The sequence below is a fragment of the Neophocaena asiaeorientalis genome, unplaced genomic scaffold (genome assembly GCF_003031525.2).
Source record: "Neophocaena asiaeorientalis asiaeorientalis breed wild unplaced genomic scaffold, Neophocaena_asiaeorientalis_V1.1 scaffold59, whole genome shotgun sequence".
Lineage (NCBI taxonomy): Eukaryota > Metazoa > Chordata > Mammalia > Artiodactyla > Phocoenidae > Neophocaena > Neophocaena asiaeorientalis.
In genome coordinates this window covers 12951621-12969713 of record NW_020174268.1, presented here as the reverse complement: position 1 = coordinate 12969713, position 18093 = coordinate 12951621, and the positions used below count along the sequence as shown (strand labels likewise).

At 35.4% G+C, this 18093-nt stretch overlaps 1 protein-coding gene across 2 annotated transcripts in view; it reads left to right on the top strand.

Annotated features, from left to right (window-relative positions):
- NBEA (neurobeachin) overlaps window positions 1-18093 on the top strand; it is a 609882-nt gene that overhangs the window by 284265 nt on the left and 307524 nt on the right. For both annotated transcript variants that reach the window (XM_024755508.1, XM_024755505.1), the window contains one exon: window positions 11951-12015. In XM_024755508.1, the coding sequence (XP_024611276.1) occupies window positions 11951-12015 (65 nt within the window). The remainder of the gene's footprint in view (window positions 1-11950; window positions 12016-18093) is intronic.

Genomic DNA, 18093 nt, shown 5'->3' with positions numbered 1-18093 from the left:
GTCTGGTTTGTTTCACTTAACATAATGTTTTCAAGGCTCTTCCATGTTGTAACATGTATCGGAACTGAATTCTTTTTTATGGTTCACCAGTATTTCATTTTATGTACAGTAGCACATTTGGTTTATTCATTAATCTTTTGATGGACAGTGGGTTGTTTCCACCTTCTGAATATTGCGAATAATGCTGCTATTAACATTGGACAACAAGTATCTATTTGAGTCTCTATTTTCAATTCTTTTAGGCTTATACCATCAGGTATAATGTATATAATTGAGTAGAATTGCTGAGTCATTTGGTAATTCTGTGTTTAATTTTTTGAGGAACTGCTAGTTTTCCATAATGTCTGTATCATTTTACATTTCTATGAGGAATGAACAAGGGTTCCAATTTCTCCATATCCTTTCCAACATTTGTTATTTTCTCTCTCCCTCTATTTTTCTTTATTTGTTGGTGTTAAAATTATAGCCATTCCTAGTGAGCATGATTGTGGTTTTGATTTGCATTTTCTTAATGACTAATGACGTTGAGCATCTTTTCACATACCTATTCAAGTCCTTTCTCATTTTTAATTGGTTTTTTGTTGTTGTGCTTGAGTTGAAGGTGTTTTCTATTTATTCTGGATATTAAACCCTTATCAAAAATATGATTTGCAAAGGTTTTCTTTGATTCTGTGAGTTATTTTCATTTGTTGATAGTGTCTTTTGATGCACAAAAGTTTTTAATTTTAACAATGTCCAGTTTATCTATTTTTGTTATTGTTACCTATGCTTTTGGTATCATGTCTTTGAACCCGTGGCCAAATCCAAGCTCATGGAGATTTCCCCTATGTTTTCTTCTAATAGTTTTATGATTTTAGGCCCCAAATTTAGACCTTTGATCCATTTTGAGTTAATTTTTATGTATGGTATGAGATAGGGATCCAACTTCATCCTTTTACAAATGGTTATCCGGTTTTCCCAGCACCATTTGTTGAAGAGACTATTCTTTTCCCATCAAATGGTCTTGGCACTCTTGTTGAAAATCAGTTGAGCATAGATGCCTATGATGATTTTTAATGTAAAAGTAGTCCCTGCAAATTAAAAGAAAAGCAATTTTAGAATAAGTATTACAAATTTAAATAAAATTTCCTGTTACCTCATAATTTCACTACCCAGGAGTAATAACAATTAGTCATTTAATGTGTATCCTTTCGAATTATATTTCTACACGTAAGTGCAAAATTATTTTTCTTGTTATTAGTATGAGCAAAAATTGCTGTTATAACAGCAATAGTTTACAAATTATGTTTTCCAGTTGATAGTGTAGAGCACTGCTGTCCAATCAAAATATAATGTGAGCCACATACAACTTTAAATTTTCTAATAACCACATTTAAAAAGGTAAAAAAGAAATAAGTAAGATTAATTTTAATAATGTATTTTATTTAACCTAAATATAATTTCAACATGTATGTAATCAGTATAAAAATATTTAATGGAATATTTTACATTCCTTTTTTGGCTCTAAGCCTTTCAAATCAGGCATGTATTTTAGACTTAGAACACATATCAGGTCACACTAGCCACATTTCAAGTGCTTGTACTAGCTGCACATGACTAGTAGATGCTGTACTGGTCAGCACAGCTCTTTCTTCCATATATGAACATCTGTGCTTTTATTTTTTTAATGTTAATATGGTCTAAAAGTAGAACAGGATATTCCAGAAGCCCTGAATATTGTAGGTCTTCAAGCAAAGATCAGCTAATTGTGTGTCAAAGATTCTTGCACTGGGTTAAAAAGAACAATTCCTAAGCTTCTCTACAACACTCAAATTCTCATGCTGGCTTATATGCCTATAGCTGCATGCTTATTCATGAATAAATGTAAAGTATTTTAATATAACTGCACATAGCTCTGCTTCATGATAATGTTGCACACAGGGTCTTAACATTCAAGATTTAAACTGGAAGTTCCTGCTGTTCTTAAATGGTAGCATAGATAAGTGGCATAGAATAATTTATTATTTTGCCAAGGCGTGAATTGAGATCATGTGTGCTACGAGTTTGGTATATGAGAGTGTATAAGCCAGGCAGACAACAAAGCATCAACAGCTCAATGCAACATGGTTGCTCCCTATTTATCTTGAAAATAAGGCAGTTTTCATAATGATTTCTTGCTTCTGTGTAAGCATGGGTGGTAGCCACAAAATATTGGTACTTAATAGGTCTCACAAAATACATCTTGAGAAATATTAAATGTCTATTTTATCTTTAGATTATCTACGAACGTTTTTTGACAAGCTAAACTTGCATAGTAGTTTAGTAATACCCAGCACTTTTATGATAGTTGTATACAGTTTAGAGCTCTCGATGCTAATGGTATAATTTCCCTTATATTCATATTTTACTGTATCTTATTCTAAGTTATAAAGTTTTGAGGATCACTCTCTGATACACCTATTCTTAGCTCTAGAAAAATGACATTCAAAGACCATCATCAAGAGTGATACCAACAGTACTATAAACTTAAGATAAAATAGTTGTACATCAGTCATGACTCAAAGACATAGTAAGCTCTTAAGAAATGTGTTCTGTTATATAAATGTAAATTATATTTTTCATGTTAAATCATATAAATTAGAGAAAGACAGCCATTGTTATTTCATTGATTATAGACAAGTACAGGATTTTGTTTTATTGGTTTTATTTTTGTTGTTGTTGTTTTGATTTTTCTGGCTGCACTGCGAGGCTTGCGGGACCTTAGTTCCCCAACCAGGGATTGAACCCGGGCCCCGGAAGTGAAAGCGCGGAGTCCTAACCACTGGACTGCCTGGGAATTCCCGGTTTTAAGTTTTAAAAGTTCTTTTTCTTCAAAACTACATTCTAAAAACCCTATTTTAGCTTTTACTGTTTTCCTACCTATGTAGATCTTAAAATATGAAACATTTCCTCTATTTTCTTATTTAATAAAGTTATCATTTCCTTGATTTCTTCTGATCATTTCTAGTAGCAGGTAATAAGGAAGGAGTATGCTCTAGAACTCAATATAAATGTGTTTGTATGTTGTATATATTCATAGTTATAGAAAATGCTCTGTTTAAAAAATATATTGTAAAACAATCTAAATTATTTTTAATCATAAGTACAAACATAAATATATGTGTATGTGTATGTATGTTCACAAGAATATTTGTAATAAAAAGTTGTGTTAAATTTATTTATACAGTTTAGCCACATACTGAGATCCTGGGAAACCTCATTGTATTTATCTTTATATGATACACCAACTCTTCTTTTAGTAATCAACTTGGTATATTTTCATGTTGTGTAATGATTTTTCTGTGGCTGACCTTCATATCGATAATCTCTTTGTACTGATCATTGATTATTCATTTCTTACATTCAGTTTTTCCTACAATGCTTTTAGTAAGATGTTCATAAAAATAAGCAATGGAAATGAAAAAACTCATACTCTGAATACTTGCATATTTTTTTTCACTAGTTTTATTTTTTGCATACATTGAAAACACTCATCTCTGTTTTTCTCTCTGCATAGTATTTTTTACTTCAGTCCTTGTACTTATTAATTTCTCTAACATTGCAAGAATTTATAAGCATGCCAGTTATAATGAGCATTTGTTATAAAATTTTTGAGGAATATACCTACTTATTTTAGTGGCAATTAATGATAAGTAGACATGAAGGATTAGAAAGTAAAAAATAATTCTGGAGTTCCAGAAGACTTAATATCTCAATTTAACCTCCCATTTTTACCTTGAAATATTTTCCATATTTTCAAAGAATCTGAGATGCATTAAGTCTCTGAGGACATTAAATTGGTTTACTTAATTATACACAAAACAAAAGGGAATGGGAAGTGTGCACTGAACTGACAGAGAGGGGGAAAAACCAGTGGGGGAAAATATTATGTGCTGGGTCTGATATTTCTACTGGGTTATCTAACTGCCATAAAGTGATTGTGAAGAGAACATAGGGATTTCATTGTCATCCTTCTGGAACCTATTTGTCTTCAAAGTGTTTAGTTTCAAAGGATCCTTAACTTGATATCCAATTCTTTGAAAAAGTCCTTCATCTTGAGGCAATGTTATACATCCATGTAGAAGAGTTAAAAAATTGTGACAAAACTGTCTAAAGACTTGGCAGCTGTCTGCAGGCATTCAAACCCAGTTTAGTATGTTTCCCCATGAAGATAAAAATTTGATGCCTACATTTAATTTACACCTTTTCTTATGGCTGTTCATTTTCTTCAGTAGCGGAGCCAGTGTTTGTGTGTGTGTGTGTGTGTGTCTGTGTGTGTGTGTGCGTGTCTGTGTCTGTGTGTTTTCTCAAATGGCAGAAGACTTTGGAATGATTTGTAGATAAGATTTTTAAAGATACATTTTTTTCCTGTCATTGCCAAGAAATTGACTTTGTTGAAATGACGATGTTATTTTTATTATCCTTTTGTATACATTCTCATGTATCCATTTGCCTTGTTTTAAGTAATTTCTCTAATTCTACATGTCAGAATTGTTAGGGAGCTAGGACAGTGATTAAAGTTTCCTTTCCCTGTCCATCTATATCCCATTTCTTAACTCTCAATGTAGTTTATGCCTCAGCAACTACAGCAGACACTCAGTTCCTCCTGTGTGCTGTGTACTTTTCTTGTCACAAAGCTTTGCGTATCTCCCCTTTCAATATTATACCTAATTATTCTTTTGAAACTTCTAGAATCAGTTACATAGTAATATGCATTTAAGAAATACTTTTTGAAACATGCATCAGTGTAAAGGAATGTAATAACTGCATAACCTAATTCATTGCTCACATTTTTTACACGTTCATTATAAGGTAACACTTTCAGTCTTACAAAAATATCATTTATGGTTATAAAATACCATGTCAGAGCTGGAAAGGACTGTAGTAATGGCCTTAGTTTAGAGATGTAGATGCTTCAATAATTATGATGTAATTATGATGCAATAGGATACTATTTTACAAATGAGTAGAAGGAATTTAGATAATGGAACAATTTGAAGGGAAAAGTACACATCACTTCATAATAACTAAATTGCTCCATGCTGGCAAGTTAGGCACGTTGAGGTTTGTGTGTGTGTGCAGTCTTGTTGAGAGGGAGAAATGACCACAGTCAGTGGTTCTCAGCACTGACTTCACATCACAATCACTTGGGAAGCTTCATAATAATACTGATGCCTGGGCCCTACCTATCCTTAGAGACTACTCCGATATGACTGATACTTTCTAACAACATTCCTGTTGATTTTTTTGTTCAGTCAGAATTGAGAACTCACAGATTTAAGTGATACTATAGATTTTGGAGAAATAAATTCAATTCAACAACAAAGATACATTGAGTATGTACAGTATGCCAGACACTTGCTACTTACTAGATGTGCATAATTAGATAAAACAAGATCCTTTCTTTTATTAACAAGTCCATGATCTAGTGGGGAGAAATCACTACAAGTTATAAATAATTATATTTCAGAGGGAATGTTCCATGAGTAATAAAAGTTACATTAAGTGCTGAGAAAATAATGATGTAGGCTTGATCCCATTTTCCATGTCCAAAGTTTTAAAATTATTTTCTCTTTACACACAAGATTTATGGCTTTGCCAGCATAAATTCTTGTTGTAATATTACCCATTTTCATAGGAGTAAGATCTAAAAATTCGTCTACAGAATAGCATACCCGAAGGAGAATATGCCGTTTGTTATACTTTGCTTACTTTTTCCTTCACATTTCATTTTTTTCTTTACACTTACGCATATTCTTGTTTACTACCCAATACTGTATGCCGTGTTTTGCCAAGAATGTAAAGAGATTAGACTTTTCGACTAAAGATGCCCTCAAAATTGCTTATTTGTGCTACTTGTACAACTGTCATTCAGAAATCATTAAACACGCTCTAAAACCCTCGTTCAATCGTAAGATTTTCTGAGAGGGAAAATATACTTTATCTTGTGAGGAACGTTTCGTTGTTTCCCCTTTTTCTCTTTCTCATTTAGCATTTTTTAAAGTAGCTGAAAGAAATACACTGTGCTTTCCTCATTGCCTTATGAGATATATTTAAAATTCACCATAACAATGAGAGATTAAAATATATAAGTCTCATGCAAAATTCCAGAAAACAGCTGATGAAAATGTATGTTTAAAATCTCTAGCTTTACTGCTACTTTTATGTCTTAAGTCATTCCTTCTCTAACTCTTCTATTGAAGCAGCCCCCTGGGATGCAGTGGATGAAAGGGTGATACAGGCTGTAACCCATGCAATCCACCATAACAGGAACATTCTGTGCTCTTATGTTTTAAAATTTGTATTTTACTATATTATTCTTATATTACTTATAATTTTAAATTAAATTACATGGCTTTTTTTTTTTTTTTTCCTCCCAGACTCCAGGGAGATGAATATGTGTGTCCTGGGACTTAGTATGTCTCCTGCCTGGGACTTTGATCTCATACCACAGTTTGAAAAATAAAAATTTTAAACTCGCTTTCTTAAAGAAAGACAACCGGTAACATTTTTTCGACCTTACAAATTGTTAGTATTAGTTAATGTAGTTAACAGAAATTGACTTGATAAATTGAAATTGTCCAAATTGATTATTGTAGTTGATGAAGAATTTTGAAAATCTTCAAAAACTGAATTATACTCTTTTAACATTAGGTGAAATCTACTTGGTCCTTACTTAGGTCAAGGCCTGCAAAATTACGCTTGTACTCCCAGCCATATCATCTTAAAACATAACCAGTAGGCTTCTGTGGTAGAGAAGAAAATATTCATGTTTGGCAAGCAAATAACTAGTAGAACCTAGAAAAAAGATACCAGGAAATACACTACTTTATACACATAATAATATAAATTTTATACATAAGGATTTTTTCTGTGTTTTCCATCTAATGTTGCTAAACTTCTAGAATTGAACTCTTTTTGCCTTAATGCTGTAGTATAGTCACTGTGCAGTTTACATCATCTATTTCTTCTGGTTCTGTGGTTACCACGGACAAATAAAATATGGCTCTTCCTTCAAAGATACAATATCTAAAATCTAATCATATAATGTGCGTATAAAACATTAAAAAGTGAAGTTGCAGAGACATGGAAAATACTATTAAGTTATCAAGTTTTAAACTCTTACATTAGAAAGTTGGCATTTCGGCTTTTGTTGTCTTAAAATCCTGTATCACATAAGTGTTTGATATCTACTTATGTCTGAGGAAATAATAGGACAGTTAGAGGTGACAGAAGAGCAAGATAGACAGAGTCTGTAAAATTTTTTGCTTGGGCTCAGAGGAGGACAGAAAATTTCTTCCCTCCCTATGGATGGAGGATGGAAAAAAAGAGAGAGATCCTTTCTTCTTTTTGTGATTAATAATGCTCTTTCATGTTTCCACAGAAAAAGAGCCCAGTTAGATTATGCTTCTGTGGGAGTAGAGAAACACTTACGTTCAATTAGTTATGAGCATTCTTAACAGGAACATTTTAAGAGGTTTTATTACCTGTCATATGGCCTCGCATTTCTGATAATACCAAGAGGTGAATTGTACGTGAATTGCAGCTTACCCAATAAATCACCAATAATAGTATTTATTGAGTATTACTTATGTGTCTCATGCTGTAGCTGGTGCTAAAAATTAAATATTAAGATTTAAAACCACATTTCATTTCACAAGACCAAGGCAAATAAGATCAGGGAATTTACACTCTTCTGGAAAAGAATTACACTATGGTTTACAATTGTGTTACTTAAGTCAGGGTCCCTTCCTGAATACCGTGGACTATTTTATATGTGAACAAGAAAAGAAAAACTTCTTCTACCCCTAGTTTTACTCTTTTTCTGAAGAAAGAAGTATCCTTATTCCTTTCCAGGACACCCCATTCTTAAATGCCTTCTTCCAGATTTCCCTGTCACCATTTCTCTCTTGTAATCAATGTTTCTCTGACTCTTTCATTCTCTATGGTCTACAATTGTATTTAGGTCTCTTCGCCCTTAAAAACTATGAACCGATTTTTCTCTCAGCCTCCTATCCTATTTTTTCTTAGCTTTCACCACAGAATTCTTTGAAAGCATATACTCCGGTTACCACCTTCTCTTCCTCAATTCCCTTTCATTCATCAGCCCAGCGCAATGGGCTGCATTCTAATCGCCAGATCCAGGGAACTGTCTTGTGTGTTCGTCATACCTGACTTTTCTGACATGTGGCAACATTGGCAATGTAATAATATACAAACGGTGTGATGGGTTTCTAATGCTTAAATTAAAAAATGAAAAATCTGAAAAACTTGGGAGAATAAAGTGAGAAAGTCTCACCATCACAAAAAGTTTCAAGAAAATTCTCTTGGATGAGACTCCAATCCTCCTCCCCAATGTGAGCTCTTCTTTGGTAAGAAACTTTGAGAAAGAGCAATTCTGTAACTTGAGGAAAGAGTTGAACTCAAATACAAAGCCTTTCGATTGCATTATATTGTCATTAAAGAAATTTAGGAACTATATTGCCTGCTTCTTCACAAAAACAATTCTGGAAGAAAAAATATATACATTGCAATGCTAAATTTTCATTCAAAATATGTCTTCCTTATTCAAAACCTCTCTATAATCTGATGAAATTATTTCCTTCTTGACAGTCTGTTAGTGTGCATACAAGTCTCTCCTGATTCTTCACAGAAACTGTGTTAGCTTTACAATAATTCTGTAAACTGTTTCTTAGATCTGTATCCACCTTTTATATGATTTCTTCCCTTAGAGTCATGTTTTGGGTTGTTCATGTTTGGTTCTTTCCCACATTTTGAGCACTTGGTGGGTTTGCACTCCTTTGCTGCATTGAACTGAAGCTTGGTCATGTGACTTTGACCAGAAATGTGAGAAGTGACATGTGTTACTTCTGGGCAGAAACTATAAGAGCCAGTGATACTTAAACTTCTTTTCTTTTCCCTCCACCTTGGTTGCCTATAGTGTTCCAGATAATGGTTACATTGTCAGTCTAGCTCCCAAAGTGAGGGCAGTGATGAAGCAGAGCAGAACACGGGCAGTGGACTTGGAAATTGAACAAGAAATAAGCCTTTGTTTTTTAAGCCCCTGAGATTTTGGGGCTGTCACAACATTATCTTGTTTCTCCTGTTTGATCTACTCCTCATTTTGGCAGAGCACACCATCAGTAGGTTCTTTTTCTTTCTTCTTGAAAAAGAGTGGTTGAAAAATAAATGTTTATGCATGTCTGAAAATGTAACTCTTTTGTCCCATATTTTATGGATAGCTTAGCTGGGTATAATGTTCTGAGTATTATGTTCCTTGTGCTGTTGAAGGTGTTGTTTTCTTTTCTCCTATCTTCCAGTTTTGCTCTAGAGAAGTCTAGTGTCAGTCTGATTCTTGATTTCTTGTATAGAGAAATTTTTTTCTTGTAAGCCTTTTCTTTAACCCTGTTCTAAAATTTTATGATGACGTGCTTTGCTGGGGATGTTATGTCATGTACTTAATTCCTAGGAAATAATTTAAATTACTTTGATAACTTCCTTTCTTCCATGTTCCCTATTCACTCTTTCTACAATTCCTACTCAGTGGATGTTGGTCTTTCATCAGAAGATTCTCCACTTTCCTTATTTCTTTATCTCTCTTCTTATTGTTGCAACTCTTTTATCTTTTTGTTCTATTTTCTGGGAGATGTTTTCAACTTTGTTTTTTAAGCTGTCTCTTTTTATGTTCTCTTTTTAAATTTTCAGGTTTCTTTTGTTGCTGTTGTTGTCCCTAGTATCCCTTCTGTACTATTGTCTTGATCTTTGTCTTTCATGTCAGGATGTCAGCTCTATGTAATGATTTCAGAAGTGTATTAGTAGCTCAGGCACCAGCTCATGTGTCAGCTCTAGCACCTGATCTAGCACCTGTAGAGCTAGAGCCAGTTCTAGCATAAGTTCTAGAGCTACATACAGCTCTGGGACCTGCTCCAGCTCCAGAGCTGAAGCCAGTAGCAATATTAGAACTAGAATCAGCTTTAGAACCAGCTATATAACTAGAGTCAGCTCCAGAGATAGAGATAGTTCCATTATTAACTGTAGCACCAGCTCTAGCAGCAGCTCCAGAGCTAGAGCAAATTCCAGAGCGAGTTCTAGCAGCACCTCTGAGCTAGAGCCAGCGCCTACACTAACTCTTGGATAAAGGTAGATCCAGCTGTAGAGCTAGAGCCAACTCCAGCACTAGCTCTTGTACCAGCTGCTTCTTAGTGCCAGCTCTGGCTTCAGCTCTAGAGCTGGTATCAGCTCCAGATCTAGAGTCATCCTTATCTCCAGTTCTCACACCAGGCCTGGCACCAGTGCCGGAATTAAAGTCAGTCCCAGAACTGGAGCCAATTCACAACCAGTTCTAGCACTACTGTCTGAGCTAGGGCCAGCAATACACCTAGTGCCAACTTCAGCAACATATCCAGCAGTAGCACCAGAGATAGAGTCTCTCCACAGCTAGAGCCAGCTCAGGCATCGCTTCTGGGCCAGTTCTGCAGCTCGGGCCAGCACCAGCTCTAGTGCCAGCCCCTGGTTCTGGTGCCGACTCTACCACCAGAGCTTTCGTTACCCTCCTCTGGAATGACATCTTTTTTGACTTTTGTACTTTTGTTCTTGTGTTTCATATATTTTGTGGTTTACTATATTTTAATTTTGCAGTTCACATACAGTAGAATTTTAACTTCCTAATCATTAAAAAAATGGTATTAGTGATTAAAGGGTCTTGTATTTTTTTAATTTTCTTGAGCCAATGTATTATACATGGATTATTTTCTTTTGAATAATGCTATAATATTTTGCATCTGTTCTTAAATTTTTCTAGATCCTTTCTTGTCCCTTTCAACCGCTGCTTTTTCTAATCTTAAAATTGTGAATGGTTCCGAAGAATCAGCCTAGGTCTTTCTATCCTCTTTTTGTTTATTCTTCTGTGGAGACTTTTGCCTAATGCTGTGCCTCAGTTAATGCAAACTATATGAGGAGAGTAGTAAGTCATTTTGTTAAAATGTGGGAAAAAGCGTTGCCAACAATTGTTTTTGACAAAAATGATTTGCAAGTTTTAATAAGTTCAGTAAAATGCAACAAAGATCTTGTCATTTGGATAAAAGTTATGGCAGCTAAAACACAATGGCTTTGCTAAAAACAGAGTCATTTAGGCTTTTATTAGATCATTACTGTCCCCAGACTATCATGTCCCTTTTTCCAAGTTGTTGATTCTCTCTCCTGGGGAAATATAGATTCATGATTTGTTCTTCTAATTCTTCACAAATTTACTTAGGACAAAGAATGTTTACATCCTAAGTACCTACTTTTGGGGACCACATTTATTCCCAGCATGTGTGCAGAACTTTAAAAGGGAAAGTGATCAGGGACAGAGTGAAGGGTTGACATGGAGACTGTGTTTCCTCAAGCTGAATTTGTGGCCAGCACTTAATTAGTGGAAAATCATGGAGGAAAAGTCTATAGATGAGTGGCATGACTGATCAATAAGGATTTTTAATAAAAATATGTTAGGCAAGTATTATTTATAGTACCATTGAAAGGGATATAATTTTTAATCCAAAAAATTCAATTTGCCAGCTATATTAAAAAGACCAAAAACATTGAAATCACTAGAATAATAACCAAAAAGTTATCTAAAGCATATTCTAAATATGCCGTAGGAAGAGTGTAAAACAAGCAATATTTTACAGTCACAGTGAGTTTTGTCCGTGTGATCTCACTTTCTATCTTAGTCGGCATCACTGGGAATTCAAAAGCACCTTTTTAACTAAGTAATACAGGACTGCTTTTAAAGTTTTGATTTCTTGCAAAATAACATTTGTTAAAAATCTTTTAGAAAGATTTAGAAGTAATATCACGTGGAAGTTATTAGGATCAACATGAACCTTAAACCAGATGTTACTTTTGTTTACATGCTCATTTTTCTTACAGTTGGTTTGCTTTCTCCTTTTAGGAATGGCAAAATTCCATTCAGAAGAATGCAGGCCTTGCATTTATTGAACTCATCAATGAAGGAAGGTAATTAATTTTACAAATTTTAGACAACTAGTCAGTGTACATTTTATTCCACTGGGTGACTGCTCTTGCCTACCATCTGTTCCAAAAATGTGTAAGAAAATATATTTTAGTTAAATGATTCATCACACAGGTACTTATACTTTAAAGGAGCAAAGTTTAAAATGTTAAACATTTTTATTTGGCAGAGGGGAAGCAGGTATGAAATAAAGGGACAAACTTTATAAGATTTTTGTGAGATCTGAGCCACGTCTTACCAAGTAGTAAAGTTGTTTTACATAGATCAAGTGAACCCAATCTGCAGTCCCATCTGCCACTCCATCTGTTTTCAGAGCCGTGTTCAGTGTTTACTCCCTCACTCAGCCCATCTCAGTTCATGTGAAATAGTTTTATTCGACCATGTCATGCTATCTAGTATCCAGCTAAAAATGTGAGAGAAGTTTAATATAGGAACTATAAAGGTCTGGTTAGGAATCTGTTTATACCATTGTTAAAATGATGCTGTGGTAAGATTTTTCACTATGATTTTTCCAATACTTTATTGGCAATGGATACCCTAAGACAGATATAACTGTCACCATTTTGACATGTTCAGCTTCTGTCAGCTGAAGACCTGCGTCCTTTACAACTTGAGTTTCTTCTATGATATAGTGCGTTCTTTGGAAAATAATGACTGAAGATTTGGGGTAATCTATTTCTTACTTGAAACCAGATTTAATTAAATTGATAAGGTAATAATATTACTGTATGTAAAATTTATCTTTATCAAGGGAGGTGTCATGAAAGAATATTTTATGAGCTACTCTTTGAAACTTAGTTTGTATATGCTATAAAAGCCCATTTTGAAAAAAATTAAATGCAATTTAGTATTTTTGTTCATCAGTGTATTATATTCTGAGAAATAGCCTTTGTTTTTATAACAATCCATCTTATTGTGTATTTCTCACTTAGATATTTTATGATTGAATTATTTTAGTCATAATACTACGACTCTAAATATTAAAATAAATTTTTCATTCACTGCCAAGCAAAAGATGCAGGAAAATATTAGTTTTCTTTTATAGCATAAATAATAATTTTAAACATAAAAATACACTCTACTTCTTATAAAACTTTATGGTGAAAAGAATTGATAACAATTATTATCCATCTTCAGGCAATGAAAAAATAAAAAAAAAAAAAACTTTTGCCCAGGCGGCTCATTGTCATATCAGTTATAGAAATCTCTCACTTCACATACACCCTAGTTTTGCTAATTTGTTTCAACTGTGAAGTAAAAACAAAAATTATGCTGTTATCAGTAACTCTGAAGACTTAACAAATTGGAGCTCCAACATTTAAGATTAAGATTATAGTTATTGTCTCAGAGAAGGAGGAGAGTGAAAATTTTGCTAATAGAGGTTTTTAGCTTTTGAAACTGTTTTGTTGTTCATTGGTAGTGTTTGGAGTTTATTTTGTTTGGTTTTAGGAAAGGAGTTGGAATTATAGAAAGTAGTTATAATATTTAAAAATTTTTAATCCATGAAAACCTCAAAATACTCATAATGTTCTTTGTGCCATTCTAGATTTGTGTTTCCATTTTTTATACTAATAGTTCCTCCAATAAAGATGATTTTGGAACAGATATTGAAACATTATGGCTAGCTCTAAATATACAAGAACATCTCATGTATACATTAATACAGCACATGTGTATTCAGCACCTACAATATACCAAACACATTATAGGCACTGGGAATAGAGAAGTGAATGAGACAAACATGGTGCTAAATTTTGGAGGAAAGGCAAGCATTAGACTAGCACATACAATAACACAAGGGTGCTGTGATAGGGGTGTTACAGATACTAATGCAAGCATAAGGCAGAGCACTTAACCTAGTCTGGAGGGGTGCATTCTCCAGTTGGTGGGGTTATCAGGGTTTTCAAAAAGTGTATCCAAGCAAAACCAATACCGTGAAACAAAAATAATCTTTCCAACAAATGGTGCTGGAACAACTGGACATCCACGTGCACAAAAATAAATCCAGACACAGACCTTACGCTCTTCACAAAACTTAACTCAGTGTGGATCACAAACCTAAATGTAAACTGAAAAACTATGAAACTCATAGAAGATAACAAAGGAGAAAATCTAGATGACTTTTTAGTTATAATACCAAAGGCATGATCCATGAAAGAAAGAATTGATGAGCTGGACTTCATTAAAGTGAAAAACTTCTGCTCTACAAAAGACAATATCAAGAGAATGAGAAGACAGCCACAGACTGGGAGAAAATATTTGCAAAAGGCACATCTAATAAAGGACTTGTCTAAAATATACAAAGAGGTCTTAAAACTTAGCGATAAAAAAACAAACAACCTAGTTAGAAAATGAGCCAAAGACCTTAACAAACTCCTATCCAAAAAAAGTATACAGATGGAAAATAATCATAGGAAAAGATGTTCCAAAGCATATGTCATCAGGAAAATGTAAATTAAAACAAGGAGATACCACTACATACGTATTAGAATGGCCAAACTCCAGAACGCAGACTACAGCAAATGCTGGTGAAGAGGTGGAGCCACAGGAGCTCTCACTCACTGCTGGTGGGAATGCAGGGTGGTGCAGCCACTTTGGAGTACAGGTTGGCGTTTTTTATAAAGCTGAACAGATTCTTACCATGCAATACAGTAGTCGTGCTCCTTGGTATCTACCCAAAGGAGTTAGAAACTTATGTCCACACAGAAACCTGTACATGGATGTTTATAATCATTTTATTCATAATTTTCAAAACTTGCAAACAACCAGGATGCACTTTAGTAGGTGAATGGATAAATAAATACCCACTTATTTATATGATGCATCCAGACAATGGAATATTTACTAATTAGTGCTAAAAAGAAATGAGCTATGAAGCCATGAAAAGACATGGAGGAACTTTAATTGTGTATTATGAGATGAAAGAATCCAATATGAAAAGGCTACTGTATGATTCTAACTTATGACATTATGGAAAAGGCAAAACTTTGGACACAGAAAAAAGATCCGTGGTTGCCAGGGATTAGGGGGAGGGAGGGGTGAATAAGCAGAGCAGAGAGGATTTTTATGGCAATAGATCTACTCTGTATGATACTGTAATAGTGGATACACGTCACTTTACATTTGTCCAAATCCTTATAATGTTCAACACGAAGAGTGAATCCTAGTGTAAACTATGGACTTTGGGCGATAATGCTATGTATTAATGTAGGTTCATCATTTGTATCAAATGTAACCACTCTGATGGTGGATGGTGATATGGGAAAGAGGATGGGTTGGGGGAGGGGGTTATCTGGGTCATCTCTGTATCTTCTGTTCATGTTTGCTGTGAACCTAAAACTGCTCTTAAAAATCGCCTATAAAAAGAATGAAAGGAGGAGGTCCCCTCACCACAAAAAAGTATATCTAAACAGAATGTCATCTTAGTTGAGAACTGAGAGATGATTAGGACGTAGCTAGGTGAAAGAAAATGAAAAATAGAAGAATAAAATTCTGGGCTGAGGGAATAGTGTAGTGCAAAAGCCTGGAGGGAAGAGATAGCAAGACATGTTGCTGGAGAGCTCTTTTCACTCAGCCAACAGCTATTTTAGTGCATGTTGTGTGCCACCCACATAGAGGCAGGCAAGGGCCATCCCTTCATGGCAAGGGTCATGCCATGGAGGGGTTTGTAAGCTGTGCTAAGGGTACAGGGCTGTAGTTGAAGAGGTTTGGCATAATCTGCAGAGTGACAAATGGATATCTGGGGCTGCAGACTGGAAGCGAGATACCGATCTGAAGTTTCAGAATCCTTTTGAAGAGAATGGTGTCATAGAGCAACCAATAGTGGCTATGAGGATGGAAGAAGTGTACAAATTTGAGGTATCTTTTGGAAATTAAATCTATAGAATTGCTGATAGATTGGATGGTAAGAGGAGAAAGAAGGTACTTTGATTTCTGGCTTTAATAGCTGGATGATTTATAGTGTAAGCGTAGTTTACTTAGAACAATACAGAAGGAAGGGCATGAATTTGGTGAGAGATATTTTTACTTTCGGTTACACTGAATTTGTAGCACCTATGAAAGTTCCAAGTGGAAATGTTAAATTGACATCTTAGAATTTGTATGTCCAGCTCCAAAGAGACAGCTAATATAGAGATTTAACTTCAAGAGTTCTCAGTTTTTGCATGAGGTAAATGGGGGATAAGGATCCAGGTGTGATGCTCAGGGAGAGTGTGTGGAGTGAGTGGAAACAAGCGGCCAGACTCTCGCTGCTGTTTCTGCCGGGAATCCTCTTTCCCCACATCTTCACGTGATTGGCTCTTCCCATCATTGAGGAATCAGCTTAAATGTCACACTCTCAGAGAGGCTCCCCTGACCATCTTATTGTGTTATCAGACTTCCATTACATGACTCTACTTTAACATACAATAACATTGTCTCAAAATCTTTTCTTGGTTTACAGGTCTTCCCGCTAAAATGTACTTCCCTTCAGAACTCGTGTCTTATTCTCTGTCTTATTTGCTGATATATCCCTGGTTTCTGGAATAATAATGCCTAGTACCTATTTTGCAATCACAAATATTTGTTGAAGGAATGAAGAAAAGAATGTTGAGTAGAATGTTTGAGAAGGAATGAATAGTCAACAAGAGGATTTGTAAGTCAGGATTAAAGGCACCACTGGAGTCAGTGACAAGAGGGACATGTTGATTTCATTCAAATTTATACTGGTGAATGAATACCTACGTGCTAAAGATGCTGGGTATAGACCCAGGCACTGCTCTAATAGAGCTTTCAGTCCAGTGGGAACAACAGTGTTAGGTTAAGTAATTACTGATGTAATAAATGTGCCAAAAGGCAGATAGAGGATGGGAGCAGATAACTGAGGGAAGTAGGGAGAGTAGCTCGGATGTTTTCAGGTGAGAAGTGAGCGGGAGTGAGTATAGACAGTAAGTACTTACAACTATAAGAAGGTTGGCCAAGAAGGGGAAAGGGTGGTTGCTGGTGGTGGATAGGGTTTTAATTTGAGGGGGAGGAGGGAAGTAGAAGGAAGGATTTGAGTACTTTAAAATGCTGATGGAAAGAAGCCAATACGGTGGGAAAGAAAGAAGAAAAGTTTCTACTCAATTAAAAGAGTACAGTCTCTGAGAGGGGTGAGGCAGAGGGACAGGGGTTAGCCTTTTGTGGATGAGTACTGAGAAAGGATGCAGGCAATTAAATTGGTGGCAGGATTCAGAGAGTTTTTGTAATGATGCCTTCTATTTTCTCTATAAAGTCGCAGTTAGGGCCATTTTCTGAGAATGAAGGAAATTTGGGGAGGTAAGTGTTATACTTGAGAAGAGTAGAAAATATTGAAAATAGCCAGTGTAGAGAAACTGGGGAGTGAAATGACTAAGGAAACACAGGAGACTTGCCAGTGTTTGGGGGACCGGATGGAGGATGCTGTCTTTGCTATTGTAGTGTTTTCCCCAGTAGTCCACAGGACAAAGACGATGGGCATTGCTTTAAGACATTCACTTCTCTAACTTGAGTGAAAATAATCTCTTCTCTGAGCACCAACCCCTCCACATCCCTAATCCGGATTAGGTGCCTTCCCATGTTCTCAAACCACCTTCCGTTTTCCCCTGTTTTATACTTACCATAGTGTTAGTGCCTGTTTATTTGTGGTGTATTTTTTATGGCTATTTCCACAGTGCCTATTATAATGTGGAGCATGTGTGTATTATTTGTAACAAGTTTAAATACCAGTTCTCCTAATGATAAACTATTAGATTCTAGGCATGTAACATAATCTCCCTCTGACATTGTTTCACATCTTACCTAGTTTCTCTGAAGGTTGGATGTAATATATGACATTTATTACAACTACAGTAATATAGACACTTTAAAAATGGAAGATTATTTTGGGCTTCCCTGGTGGCACAGTGGTTGAGAGTCCGCCTGCTGATGCAGGGGACACGGGTTCGTGCCCCGGTCCGGGAGGATCCCACATGCCGCGGAGCGGCTGGGCCCGTGAGCCATGGCCGCTGGGCCTGCGCTTCCGGAGCCTGTGCTCTGCAATGGGAGAGGCCACAACAGTGAGGGGC